The sequence below is a fragment of the Mauremys reevesii genome, linkage group 9 (genome assembly GCF_016161935.1).
Source record: "Mauremys reevesii isolate NIE-2019 linkage group 9, ASM1616193v1, whole genome shotgun sequence".
NCBI classification, from domain to species: domain Eukaryota; kingdom Metazoa; phylum Chordata; order Testudines; family Geoemydidae; genus Mauremys; species Mauremys reevesii.
In genome coordinates this window covers 85,360,501-85,373,667 of record NC_052631.1, presented here as the reverse complement: position 1 = coordinate 85,373,667, position 13,167 = coordinate 85,360,501, and the positions used below count along the sequence as shown (strand labels likewise).

The window sequence follows — 13,167 nt, the reverse complement described above, 5'->3', positions numbered from 1 at the left end:
ACGGGGCTCAAGTGGGCTCAGGCTGCACAATCCCTGGAGGGATCGTGCAGTAATTTTTGTTGTCAGAAGGGGGTCACGGTGCAATGAAGTTTTAGAATCCCTGGTATAGGACTTCCCCAGACACAAAGAAATATAACTGCAATAACCACTTTGTGGTTTGGTGGAGGGAACTCACATTTCATGAAATGGCATGAGGGAGAGGAGCACAGAACAGTACTGAGAGTCAAACACAAAAAGGAGAGAGCTTCCTCCCGCCCCCTGGCCTCACTCCTGCCAAGGCTCATGCACGTGTTAAAGTGTAAGTCATATTGAATTCATTCTGAATACTTATGTGCCTATGTCTTTGCAGGCTGGGGTCTGTCATCATTCAGGATCTGAACGCATGCTCAGTAATGCAGTTGGACCTCACATCCATTGAGATACAATGAGCAGCCATTTTGTTGTATTCACACATTGAATTCCAAATGGCAGCCCCACAGCCCCAAACACAATTGTCACATTGACCTCTGCAACCTCCTTGTCTCAAAGGAAAATCTCATTTGCACATTTTTACTTGTTTTTCTTTTTAAAGAAAAATGTGCTATTAAATAAGGCTTTCGCTTTCAAGGCACCAGATCACTGCAGAACGTATGTTCAATCCATAGCGCCAAAGTGACACAGGATTGTCTTCTCTCTATCATGGCACCAGGCTAGAGCCAGCATGGGCTCCCTGGGTCATGATGCCAAGGTGCTGCAGGAGTGGACACGCTCAACATGATGCCAAATTGCTACAGTGTTGCATTACATCTATCATGGCACACAGCCAGTCCAAGGATATATGCCTTTTGTCATGGCAGAGACAGTGATTTGGTTTAAAGTTTCAACGTCAAGCCTAAGTCATAATTACTGTATTTTCCATTAGAAGCTATGCCGTCTATCGTATTTAATTAGTCCACTATGGCTTTAAATTAAGCACAGCTTCCATTGCATCTACACTTTTTTTTTTAAAGGAACACTAGGCTTGAGGGGCGAGCTTTAAACTGTAGAGGCTATCAGTTAAGCCTTAACATAGCTTGGCAATCTCCCTTTGACAATAGCTAATGATGACGGAAGGTCACCTTTTCAAAAAATAGCTTCTCAATTTGCACCAGCTAGTTTTGTGAGTCCAATACATTCTGCTGTAAAGTTTTCATGCACAAGTGGAGAAGCTGGATTGAGGCCATTTTGAAAATTTAGCTGCCAAGGATTATTCCAATAAATAGTCTCTCGTGGGCTGAGGCCAGCTCTTCTGGTTGTCGATTTGGCTCCCACAGGTCATCCATTTTATAATGCATTTGACTTTCACATTTCTTGGGGATTTATGACTTCAATGGGAATTGGACTCAGCCCCTTGCTGGAGCGCCTCTGTATTATGCTGGATTGGCCATTCAGATTCTACCACCTGGGTTTCGTGCCATCTGAGGCACGAGGCGGGATTTTCCGTTGTCCTGAAGATTTCTCCAGTTCCTTAGAATTTACTTGCAAAAGGCACCATTTTAAAAATGGAATTTCAGGGTGAATTTTTTTTCTAGATTCTCCCATAAGAGTCTTTAGTTTAGGAGTAAGAGGCGCTTATTGATCTTGCTTGTAAAATAAGGCAAATTATAAAAGAAAAATGGTATGTTCCCATACTGCCTTTCATACCACAAGACCCCAAGGTGCTTTACATCCAGAGGGCACTCACCATGTCAACTTTGGGATAGGACTCAGTTGTCATTTTGCGTCAGCAACAGTGAAAAACAATTCAGTTGAAATGCAGCAGTAATTTTAGTTATTAGAATGTAAGTACCCATGCTAGGGTGGTTTTTTTCCAGGACATCATCCATGTACACTAGTTCCAAAGGTTCTGGAACCTCCTTCAGTTAGTTTAATACTGAAGTTTACTGCACTACGTAAATTGCACACACACCACACGGGCATTTCAACACACCTACTAGCACACCCTCTGTTCTAGCATGTGCTAGGCTCTTTGTAAAACATAGCACAGATTCTCTGGAAGGGAGTCTCTCCTTTGATCACTTCAAAGTCCTGGTCAGGCATTAGTAAGGGATCTTCCCAGGACATTATGGACTGAAATGGTTTGGATATATTTCCTAAAATCAGCTATATATCCCAAGAATGTCAATGTATTGAAACCAGATCAGACCAGCAGAAATCCTATTCAGCCTCTTAAAATGTTTATGCTGGTGCATGCCTGGTTTCAAATTGTTGTTCTGTGGTATGGACCACTAACATTAACCCTTTGGATGTTAGGCGTTATGTGCTAGTGCATTCGACTAGAACATAGGCATTCAAAGATTATATACCTAACACGGGGCAGCACTGAAAGTGTGCTAAGCCCAAAACAGAAGGGAAGTTTTGCAGCAGGCACATACTTAATTTCTCTTAAAAGTTGTTCTCCTTAAATCCTAGCCAACCTACAATCTGCATTTACCATCTCCCCAGTTCTCATCATGTTTAACTTGTGCTAAGTTTTCAGCTGGTGCACATATTCAACTTCATCTCAAACCCTAGCCAAAGTCACCCAGGGATGTTTTATACAAATGAAACCAGCTTCTGACCAGTAGCGCCATGAAGCCTAGGTCTACCTACTAGGGTAGATGAACTATCTACCATCAAACAACGCAGCCTAACCCAAACCATGAACCAGACAAGGATAGACCACTTTCCAAGGGAAGGAAGGCTCAGCAAAAAATGAAGGCACTGGATAGGAATTCAGGAGATTTGGGTTCAGTCCCCAGCTCTGCCACAGACTTCCTGGGTAACCCCGGGCATGTCTCTGAATCTCTCTGCACCTCAGTTCCCCATCTGTATAATAAGGGATCAGAATATTCACTTTTTCCCCACCCATTGTCTATATAGATTGTAAACTCTTTGGGAGGGAACTGTGTCGTCCTATGTGTTTGTACAGTGCCAAGCACAGTGGGGTGTCCAATTTGGTTGGTGCCTTGAGGCACTGCTTTAATATACAGCATCAGCACAATGGGGATTAGACCATCTCGGGAGAAGTGGCAGTAGCCTTTTCAGAATGATAAAAGGCACAAAGCTAAAAGTGGGAAAGGCGACAGAAGGAGGTTTAAGGGCAAGGAAGAACATGGAGCGAGGCAGAAAACGAGCCCATATTGGGGAAAGAGTATGGCAGACATTCAAGGTGAAGCTGAAGAGCTTGGGTTTGGTACGGTAAGAAATCTGGAGGCAAAGGAAGCTCTATAAATACATTAGGAGCAAGAGAAAGACAAAGGAAAGTGTCGGCCCTCTATTTCTTGGGGAAGGAGAGCTAATAACTAGGGCCCTCCCAAATTCATAGTCCATTTTGGTCAATTTCACGGTCACCGGATTTAAAAAATAATAAATTTCATGATTTCAGCTATTTAAATCTGAAATGTTCTGGTGTTGTAATTGTAGGGGGCCTAACCAGGGGCGGCTCTACAAATGTGGCCGCCCCAAGCAATGATGCCCGGGAGGCGCCCCCGAGCCGCGGGAGCAGCGGACCTGCCGCGGGCATGACTGCGTCAGGTCCGGTCGTCCCCGAGCTCCGGTGGACCTCCCGCAGGCATGACTGCGGCAGGTCCACCGGCCCAGCCTGCCGCCCCCCTGGGAAAGGGCCGCCCCAGGCGGCTGCTTGCCCCGCTGGGCTCTAGAGCCGCCCCTGGGCCTAACCCAAAAAGGATTTGCTTATTGTGGTACTGCTATCTTACTTCTGCACTGCTTCTGGCGGTGGTGCTGTCTTCAGAGCTGGGCAGCTGCAGAGCGGCGGCTGTTGGTCGGAAGCCCAGCTCTGAAGGCAGAGCCGCTGCCAGCAGCAGTAAAGAAGTGAGGATGGCATGGTATGGTATTGCCACCCTTACTTCTGCGCTGCTGCCTGCAGAGCTGGGCCGTCAGTCAGCAGCCGCCACTCTCCAGCCGCCCAGCTCCGAAGGCAATGCAGAAGCAAGAGTGGCAATACCGCGACCCCTTAAAATAACCTTGCAACCCCCCTGCAACTCCCTTTTGGATCAGGATTCCCAATTTGAGAAACCCTCATCGCTCCCTTGAAATCTGTATAGGGTAAAAGCACACAAGACCAGATTTCATGGGGGGAGAACAGATTTCACAGTCCAAGATGCATTTTTCATAGCCGTGAATGTGGTAGGGCCCTATTAATAACTGATTATATCAAGAAGGTTGACATGTTTAATGCCTATTTTGCTTGTCTTCACTAAAAAGGTTAATTATGTCAGATGCTTAACACAATTAATATTAACAACAAGGGGGAAGAAAAACAAGCCATAATAGAGGAAGAACTGGTTAAAGAATATTTAGAAAATTTAGATGTATTAAAGTTGGCAGGACTGACTAAATTCACTCTTATGGTACTTAAGGAACTAACTGAAGCAATTTTGGAACTGTTAGTGATTATCTTCAAGAACTCAGGGAGGACAGGTGAGGTCCCAGTTTACTGGAGAAGGGCAAACTAGCACCTATCTGTAAAAAGGGGACTCAGGAAATTATAAACAAATCAGCCTAACTTCAACATCTGGAACAAATTATTAAACAATCAATATGTAAGCACCTAAGGGATAATAGGTAAGTAATAGCCAGCACAGATTTGTCAAGAACAAATCATGTCAGACCAATCTATTTTCCTTCTTTGACAGAGTTACTGGACTAGTGGATAGGGAAGGAAGTAGTAGATGTGATAGATCTTTATTTTAGTAAGGTTTTTGACACAGTCCTACATTAAATTCTCATAAGCAAATTAAGGAAATGTGGTTTAGAGCAGTGACTCTCAACCTTTCCGGACTACTGTATCCCTTTCAGGAGTCTGATTTGTTCTGTGTACCCCCAAGTTTCACCTCACTTAAAAACTACTTGCTTACAAAATCAGACATAAAAATACAAATGTGTCACACAACACTATTACTGAACAACTGCTTTCTCATCCCTGCCATATAATTATAAAACAAATCAATTGGAATATAAATATTGTACTTACATTTCAGTGTCTAGTATATAAAGCACTATAAACAAGTCATTGTATGAGATTTTAGTTTGTACTGACTTCACTAGTGCTTTTTTCTGTATCCTGCTGTAAAACTAGGCAAATATCTAAATGAGTTGATGTACCCCCGGGAAGACCTCTGAGTACCGCCCAGGGATATGCATACCCCCAGTGGATAACCGCTGATTTAGAGGATACTACCATAAGATGGGTGCATAATTCGTTGCAAGATCTCACTCAAAGAATAGTTATCAATGGTTTGCTTTCAGACTTGGAGGATGTATCTAGGGGAGTCCTCCGGGGTCTGTCTGGGTCCAGTACTGTTCAACATTTTCATTAATGACTTGGAATGGAGAGTAAGCTTGTTAAAATTTGCAGATGACACCAAGCTGGGAAACGTTGTAAGCACTATGGAGGACAGGATTTGAATTCAAAATGACCCTAACAAATTGGAGAAATGGTTTGAAATCTACATGGTGAAATTCAAGAAAGACAAGGGAAGAACTACACTTAGGAAAGAAAAATCAAATGCACATATAGAAAATGGAGAATAAATAGGTAGGCAGTAGTACTGCAGAAATGGATCTGGGGGTTATAGTGAATCACAAACTGAACATGAGCCAATAATTTGATGCAGTTGCTAATATCATTGGGGGTGTATTTTAACAGGAGTGTCATAACTTTCCTACTCTACTTGGAAGAAACATTTAGTGGGACTCAACACTACAACTGCTTCCAAGTTCCACTTGCTGCTAATATGTCCAGCCTTCTTTCTGTTCATCAGATGGCATAAGACTAGGATTGCTGCCAGAATTTGGTTAGTTCAGCATTGCTTAATGTGACCCTGCATCCTAGAAAGAACGTATTTACAGTACCCCGATACCTCCTGTTTACAGAACAGCCTTCCATGATATAGATGTTATAATAAAAAATGCAGAATGTAACACTTAACACTAATTTCAGTTATTCAGTGTTTATGACAAAAGCAAAGTCTATAAAGATCAGTCTCTCTTTGATAACTACCTTTTTCAGGTTCTAGTTGCTGTATTGAAGGTTATGCTTTATAAAACAATGACTGTAATTATGCTTTCATTACACTCCAATTATTCTTTTTGATACATGTAGTTACCATTAGTATAAAAGGTTAATTATATGATTGAAATAATTTTTATCCCTTTACTGACATTTTGGGTTTTTTTCCTGCATGTGCTAGCATACAATCTTATAAGCAAGAAGTTAACTGCAATGAAAAATCATAGTCCAGTTGCAGTGCAACTACAGCTGCTGTAATATAAATTATAACTCATTCTTGTTTCTTTCTCTTTCGTTTGGTGTTCTGCAAGCAGGCTCGCCATAGTGATATGGGAACATTGTTATCATGGAGTAGTTGGTAATTAGGCTATTAACTTTACATTTTTATTCATTGGAATGGGGATTTCTTTGTTTTCATTCCATTCAGATACATGTGTACATTGGCTGAGGTTTTGTAGTGCAACTCTGCCAACCACATTTTAAATAAGTACTTGTTTTTCAAATTCACGTCAGCGGCTAAATCTTTTTTATTGCCATTTTGGTGTGACACACCAAAGGCAAAGTGTCAGCACCCCCTGCTGTAACCTAATCAGTTAAACAAACACTTTTCCAGGAGCTGGTTAACATTCCTGCTTGCAGCACAGTGAAGCCAGTGCAAAATGATTTAAAAAAATAAAAAGGCAGGGATATTTGCTTCTACTCCACTGCAAAAACAGGACACGTAAGAGATAAACTAATGGAACAGGAAATATGATGTTTCCTTTTTATGAAGCTATTACTGAAAATGGAAGAGTTACATTAAACAGTAAAACCTAGAAAAATGTGGCTGGCACCATCCCTCTGGAGACTATTTTGGACATACTTAAAGACTGACACTAAATATATGACATAATCATTAGTTTAAAAAAATCTTCACATTTCCATCTGTTTGAAATCTGTTCTTAATCTAATTGTAGTAGTAAAGTTGTATTATTCTATCATCTCTGTATCTTTGCTAGTGAAGCTCCCAAAGCAATACTACTTAGTATATTACTTATTCTAATATGTTTTCATCCATAGACCACAAAGTGCATTACAAAGGCAAATAAGTATCCATATTGCCATTCTACAGGTGAGAAAATTCAGGTGCAGGGTGGCGGGGGGGAATAGAGCCTTCCTCAAGGCAAAGCTCAGCACAGAACCAACCTCCTCCTCATGTGCAGGCCAGTGTCTTATTCATTAAAACCTGCTGTTTCCTAATAAAAGGAAGGGGCCTCGTGACTTTCCTATAGTCTCATCAAATGAGCCAGAAGGTCTGTTTGAATGAAAATGCCACCAACATGCTTCCTAACAATATCAAAATAGCTTCAACTCAGTGAATTCAGATAAGAAAAAAACAAGTGTCTAAATTTCTAATTAAGAAGAGAGCACAAGAATTACTGCGGGCGTCCTCTTCATTCATTATACACAACTATGCCAACTGCAGACACCCACTCTTCCCCGCCATGGCATTGCTCCTGGGAATGAAATGAAGCTCTGACCATGTAATGATATTATTTCCTGTCTTGACTTCAGGCGGCTTTGTCTCCAGAGTGTGACATCATTAAAGATGGCAGCCCATTGGGTCAGAGGTAACTCACGGGGCCAAAATAACTCCAGTTTACTGAGAGCAAACTGAACAACCTGCCCAAGTTCTGAGCTGACCAGATTTCATGCTGAATCTCAGTTTTAGAAACAGTTTGGAATAGTCTGCAATTCAACAATTCCATAGATAACCTACACACAAACAGACACCAACGCCTACCACAAACCACTAAAATAGCCGTTAGTGTCAATGCACACATTCTTGCACAGATACACATACTACACAAATGCTGTCCACACACACCCCAACCCACAGACACTGCACACATCCCTCCCACTGCACAGACAGGCCCCTACAGCCACTGCGCACATCCCCCCCAATGCGCACCCACCCACCCAATGCACAGACAGGCCCCCACAGACACTGCGCACATCCCCCCAACACACAGATACGCCCCTACAGACATGGCGCACATCCCCGCAATGCGCAGACACGCCCCTACAGACACTGCGCACATCCCCCCCAATGCGCACACACCCACCCACTGCACAGCCGCACCCCCACAGACACTGCGCACATCCCCCGCACCGCACAGACAGGCCCCTACAGACACTGCACACATCCCCTCCACCGCACAGACACACCCCTACAGACACTGCGCACATCCCTCCCACCGCACAGACACGCCCCTCCAGACACTGTGCACATCCCCCCCACCGCACAGACACACCCCTACAGACACTGTGCACATCCCCCCCACCGCACAGACACGCCCCTACAGCCACTGCGCACATCCCCCCCAATGCGCACACACACACCCAATGCACAGCCGCACCCCCACAGACACTGCGCACATCCCCCGCACCGCACAGACAGGCCCCTACAGCCACTGCGCACATCCCCCCCAATGCGCACCCACCCACCCAATGCACAGCCACGCCCCCACAGACACTGCGCACATCCCCCCCACCGCACAGATACGCCCCTACAGACATGGCGCACATCCCCGCAATGCGCAGACACGCCCCTACAGCCACTGCGCTCATCCCCCCGACGGCGCACACTCCCACACAATGCACAGCAGCTCACCCTCTGTCACTGCGCACATCCCCCCCACCGCACAGACAGGCCCCTACAGACACTACGCACATCCCCTCCACCGCACAGACACACCCCTACAGACACTACGCACATCCCCTCCACCGCACAGACACACCCCTACAGACACTGCGCACATCCCCCCCCAATGCACACCCACCCACCCAATGCACAGCCACGCCCCCACAGACACTGCGCACATCCCCCCAACACACAGATACGCCCCTACAGACACTGCACACATCCCCCCAACTGCACAGACACGCCCCTACAGACACTGCACACATCCCCTCCAATGCGCACCCACCCACCCAATGCACAGCCATGCCCCCACAGACACTGTGCACATCCCCAACACACAGATACGCCCCTACAGACACTACGCACATCCCCCCCACTGCACCGACACGCCCCTACAGACACTGCGCACATCCCCCCAATGCGCACCCACCCACCCAATGCACAGCCGCACCCCCACAGACACTGTGCACATCCCCCCACAGCACAGACACGCCCCTACAGACACTTCGCACATCCCCACTGCACAGACACGCCCCTACAGACACTGCGCACATCCCCCCCACTGCACAGACACGCCCCTACAGACACTGCGCACATCCCCCTAAACGCACAGAGAGGCCCTCACAGACACTGTACATATCCCCCCAGCAGACAGACACACCCCTACAGACACATTGCTCACATGTCGCCACTGCAGACACACTGCACACCTCCCTCCAATGTACAGACACACTGTGCACATCCCCCCACTGCACCCACAAGCCCCTACAGACACTTCGCAGACATGCCTCCACAACACAGACACACAGCTCACATATCGCCACTGCACAGACACACTGCACACATCCTCCTCAGTGCAGAGACACGCCCCTAGAGACACACAGTGCACATCTCTCCACCGCACACACACGGCGCACGTCCCCCTGATGCACAGATATGCCCCTACAGACCCAGATCCCCCACACAGACACACCCCTACAGACATGCCTATCCCTTCACACATATTTACCGAACCATCCCTCCACAGACTCCCCCCCATCCTCCACACCTCTCAAGCAGACAGGCAGGTACACCCCCTTCAGACAGACACACATGTTTCAAATCCAATGGCCTCATCTTTGTATTTGTAAAACTCCCTACAGTCACCTCCCCAAAGCTCTGGGTAGGCATTCAATAGATACACAATGCAGCTGACATTACAGTATCATCTACTGAACGCTAAAGAAATGTGACCTTAGAGTCACAGCTGAATGGTGCAGATTAATTTCCCCTAGTCCCTCCTCACTGCACCATAAAGTCATCAGCATATCATGCTAATTACCTTCTTCCAGTTCATCCATGCTCCCAATCTTTCTGGTCCCATCAATGGTGTAGATGTAGCGAACGCCCTGAGGCAGGTTAATGTTATCAGACAGAGAACGGGTCAGGTCAGCCAGCAAAGCATCAAAGCTTCGGAAGCGGTCGGAGGACACGGCATACACAATCCCCTTGAAGTAGCGGTCCCCATTGCGATAGAAACGCACCTTCTTTGCTTTCTTCTCATTGCTCAGTGCCTGTAAGGTCCTGGTTCGGTAGAAGCTACAGTGAGCACTGTGAGTGGGGCTGGGCAATCCATTCATACGTGAGCCTCGCATGTTTCTGGACGTCTTATCTCTTTCGTCAAAGTGTCCAAAATCAAGTTCCATAGTTTGGTGAACCCTAAAGATCTGAAGCTGAGTGGAGGGGAATGGGGAGGAAGGAATGCATGAGAGATATTAGACTGATCAGGCCCCAAATCCAGACAGAAATTACATACCCACAAGACCTTGGCTTTTCTTTGAATGAACACAAGCAGTTTATTTTCAAAATGACCCATGTCCTGCCCTGATCTAACTTCATATCAATTCTGGGGCTGGAGGAGGTCGGGGCATTTTTGGAAATGACCCACCCATTGCGGGGAGGGAAATGTATTTTTAAATAGCAGCCTGGTTTTAGCACATTTAAGTTCTGTGCAGTTTTGAAGTGTAGTGAATTGAGACCTTGGGCAGAAGAGATACGTGAAAATTACTAACAAAAACCAAAAATCCCACCCAAACAACAAAGGTTGGCAATTAATTAAACCGGCTGAGCCTTGGGAGACTTTCCCTGGCAGCAGAGAACAAGCAGATCCCAAGGAGTTAGGTTTCAATCTGTAGATTTGCAGAAGGAAATAGACTATCTGAATGTTTGAAATGGGAATAAACTGGTATTTACGAAAGAACGGTCACATGGGAGTAGCCAGTTTCTTTGTGACAGTCTGTTCAATAAAGACTAGCAACCAGATACTAAACTCCCCCCACCCAGCAGCCCCCTCCCAGTCCATCAATCAATTTCTGACACCATCCTACATTTCCAAGAAGAAATGACTGAAAATTTTTAAATTAAAAGGAGGGTTCAATAAACAATTGTCAATTCACCAGTCCTTCCTGGGTTTGTTTCTGGAAATAGGAAGAAAAAAAATTGGGTCTTTTTGTTTGTTGTTTTATTCCCTCTACCCTTAAGGAAGTGATTTAATTGTGGAAATTGTCCCTGTCAAAGTATCCACATCACTCCACTGCAAGCATACCTTTCATTGTTCTGATCTGTACTGTTACAGAGGGAAAGAGAGCAAAATACAGAGATTGCACTGAGTTGGAGATCAAACCCAATGATCAGTGATTTTTGTGTTCTCTTTAAACTGAATTTAGTACCAAAAGAACCTCTCACCCACCCAACCCTATAAAATGAGAAACCTTGCAAAGCTGTCACTCTGGGCAAAATTATTAATATGCAACTCACATATGGTAGCAGTGTGTTCATACAAAACAGAAATGGGATTAAAATCCGATGGCTCAGCAATCAGATATAAACCTCAGGAAAAGCTGTTGCTATCATTCCCCCATCCATCAGATTTTCTGGAGCCAGTCCCTTTTTCAATATTTTACAATGTCACCATGACCTGTGTAAGATCTCATTATTGTCTCTGACATGTAGCAAAGCAGTAGTGGGTTATGCAGGCAGTTTTTACATAAACAGCGAGTTGCTCATATTTTTTCAGCAGTGCAAATTGTGAGATATGTATTTTAATGTCATGCATAAAACAATGAAATATGCAAGCAACTTTAAACATGAATCAGAGGTTTTAAGGTTTTTTTTGGAAACTGCAGATGCTGTAATGTACAAAAAGAAAGAGGTTTCTCTTTTCCTTTTGTATGTGACATCTGTTACTTTCTGCATGGAAATCACTCTAAAAGCGCTACTCACCGGTTTTCAGCTCGTAGGGTGGAGATGCTGAGAGAAAGAAAACCAGTCTCACTCTGCCTTTGTTGTCTGAGCTCCAAGCAAGAAATTCCTGCCAGGGTGGATGAGACTTCTCCTAGGTCCTAGTGCCTTGTTCACCCCTTTAACGGTAACTTTGCCTCAGTGTTTTTCACCCTGATGATCAATTATTAGTTTAAAGTTTAATCTGTATTTTAAACAAAAAGAATAGATTCATTCCAGTTCTGGTTACATTAATTGGGGGGGGGGAGAGCTAATGGACAAATGGTGAAGTCATTCCCCTCTGCTTTTTTAGGCAAAGCTCCCATTGACTTCATATGATCTAATCATCTGGAAAGCACTAATCATCTAGCCCCAATTTGGAAAAAAAATGCAGTTAGGCTTATGCAGCAGCCTTATGGGGTTTCAGTTGCAGTGGGGTAATGGCTGCAATCCTATAATGTGCAACCCGTTTTGACTTTTGTGTCAAAAAACTGAGGAAAAGAAAGCCAGAGTTGACAATAGGCACAGGAGCCTGATTCTTCTCTGATGTTTTTACACTAGCTCATCCTGATTTACACCAGTGTAAGTGAAAAGAGAATTGGGCTCAATGGATCTTCATCTTTTTTTTTCCCCCATATAATTTTTCTGTGTTACAGAACATCCACGACCAAGCTATTTTTTATGTGTATACAGGATATAAACCTTCAGGCTGAGTACCTAGCATAAGCTGACCACTAACTAAAAGGAGTAAGCAGGGAACGTCTCTGTAAGTAAACTTTTCCATAACTCTTCACTGTGGGGTTTCTTGCACCTTTTGCTAAACCATCTCATCTGGTACCGGCCACTCTGAGAGATGGTATACTGGACTACATGAACCACTGGTCTGAGCCATGTGGCAGCTCTCATGGATAATCTAAGTGAATAGTTAAAAATTGGGTAGCTGTGCATAAAATTCTAACTTGTATTTCCAGAGCAATTTTTAGAAATCTCACCCTAGTGTCTCTGTTTCATTGAATCATATGTCCAAGTGGGATCTGAGGTTTTGCTGATAGTTGATCTGATTAACCTTAAACTAAATAAAAGTTACCTAGCAAGCATTTTGAATGGTGAGCTGTATTTCCTGAATCCGAACCAACATCATTGGCTTGTTAATATCTGGGCCAAATCCAGAATCATGAGTCCAAATTCCCTTTAA

General features: G+C 44.6%; 1 protein-coding gene across 8 annotated transcripts in view; it reads right to left on the bottom strand.

Moving 5' to 3' along the window:
• DCX (doublecortin) overlaps positions 1–13,167 on the bottom strand; it is a 183,452-nt gene that overhangs the window by 81,336 nt on the left and 88,949 nt on the right. For 7 of the 8 annotated variants that reach the window (XM_039488244.1, XM_039488241.1, XM_039488245.1 and 4 more), the window contains exons 4-5: positions 11,976–12,146; positions 10,036–10,426 (exon numbers count right to left, since the gene is read on the bottom strand). In XM_039488244.1, coding sequence (XP_039344178.1) covers positions 10,036–10,399 — 364 coding nt within the window. In that variant the 5' untranslated portion in view covers positions 10,400–10,426; positions 11,976–12,146. Of the gene's footprint in view, positions 1–10,035; positions 10,427–11,975; positions 12,178–13,167 lie in introns of all 8 variants that reach the window. The other variant, XM_039488242.1, reaches the window with a different exon arrangement.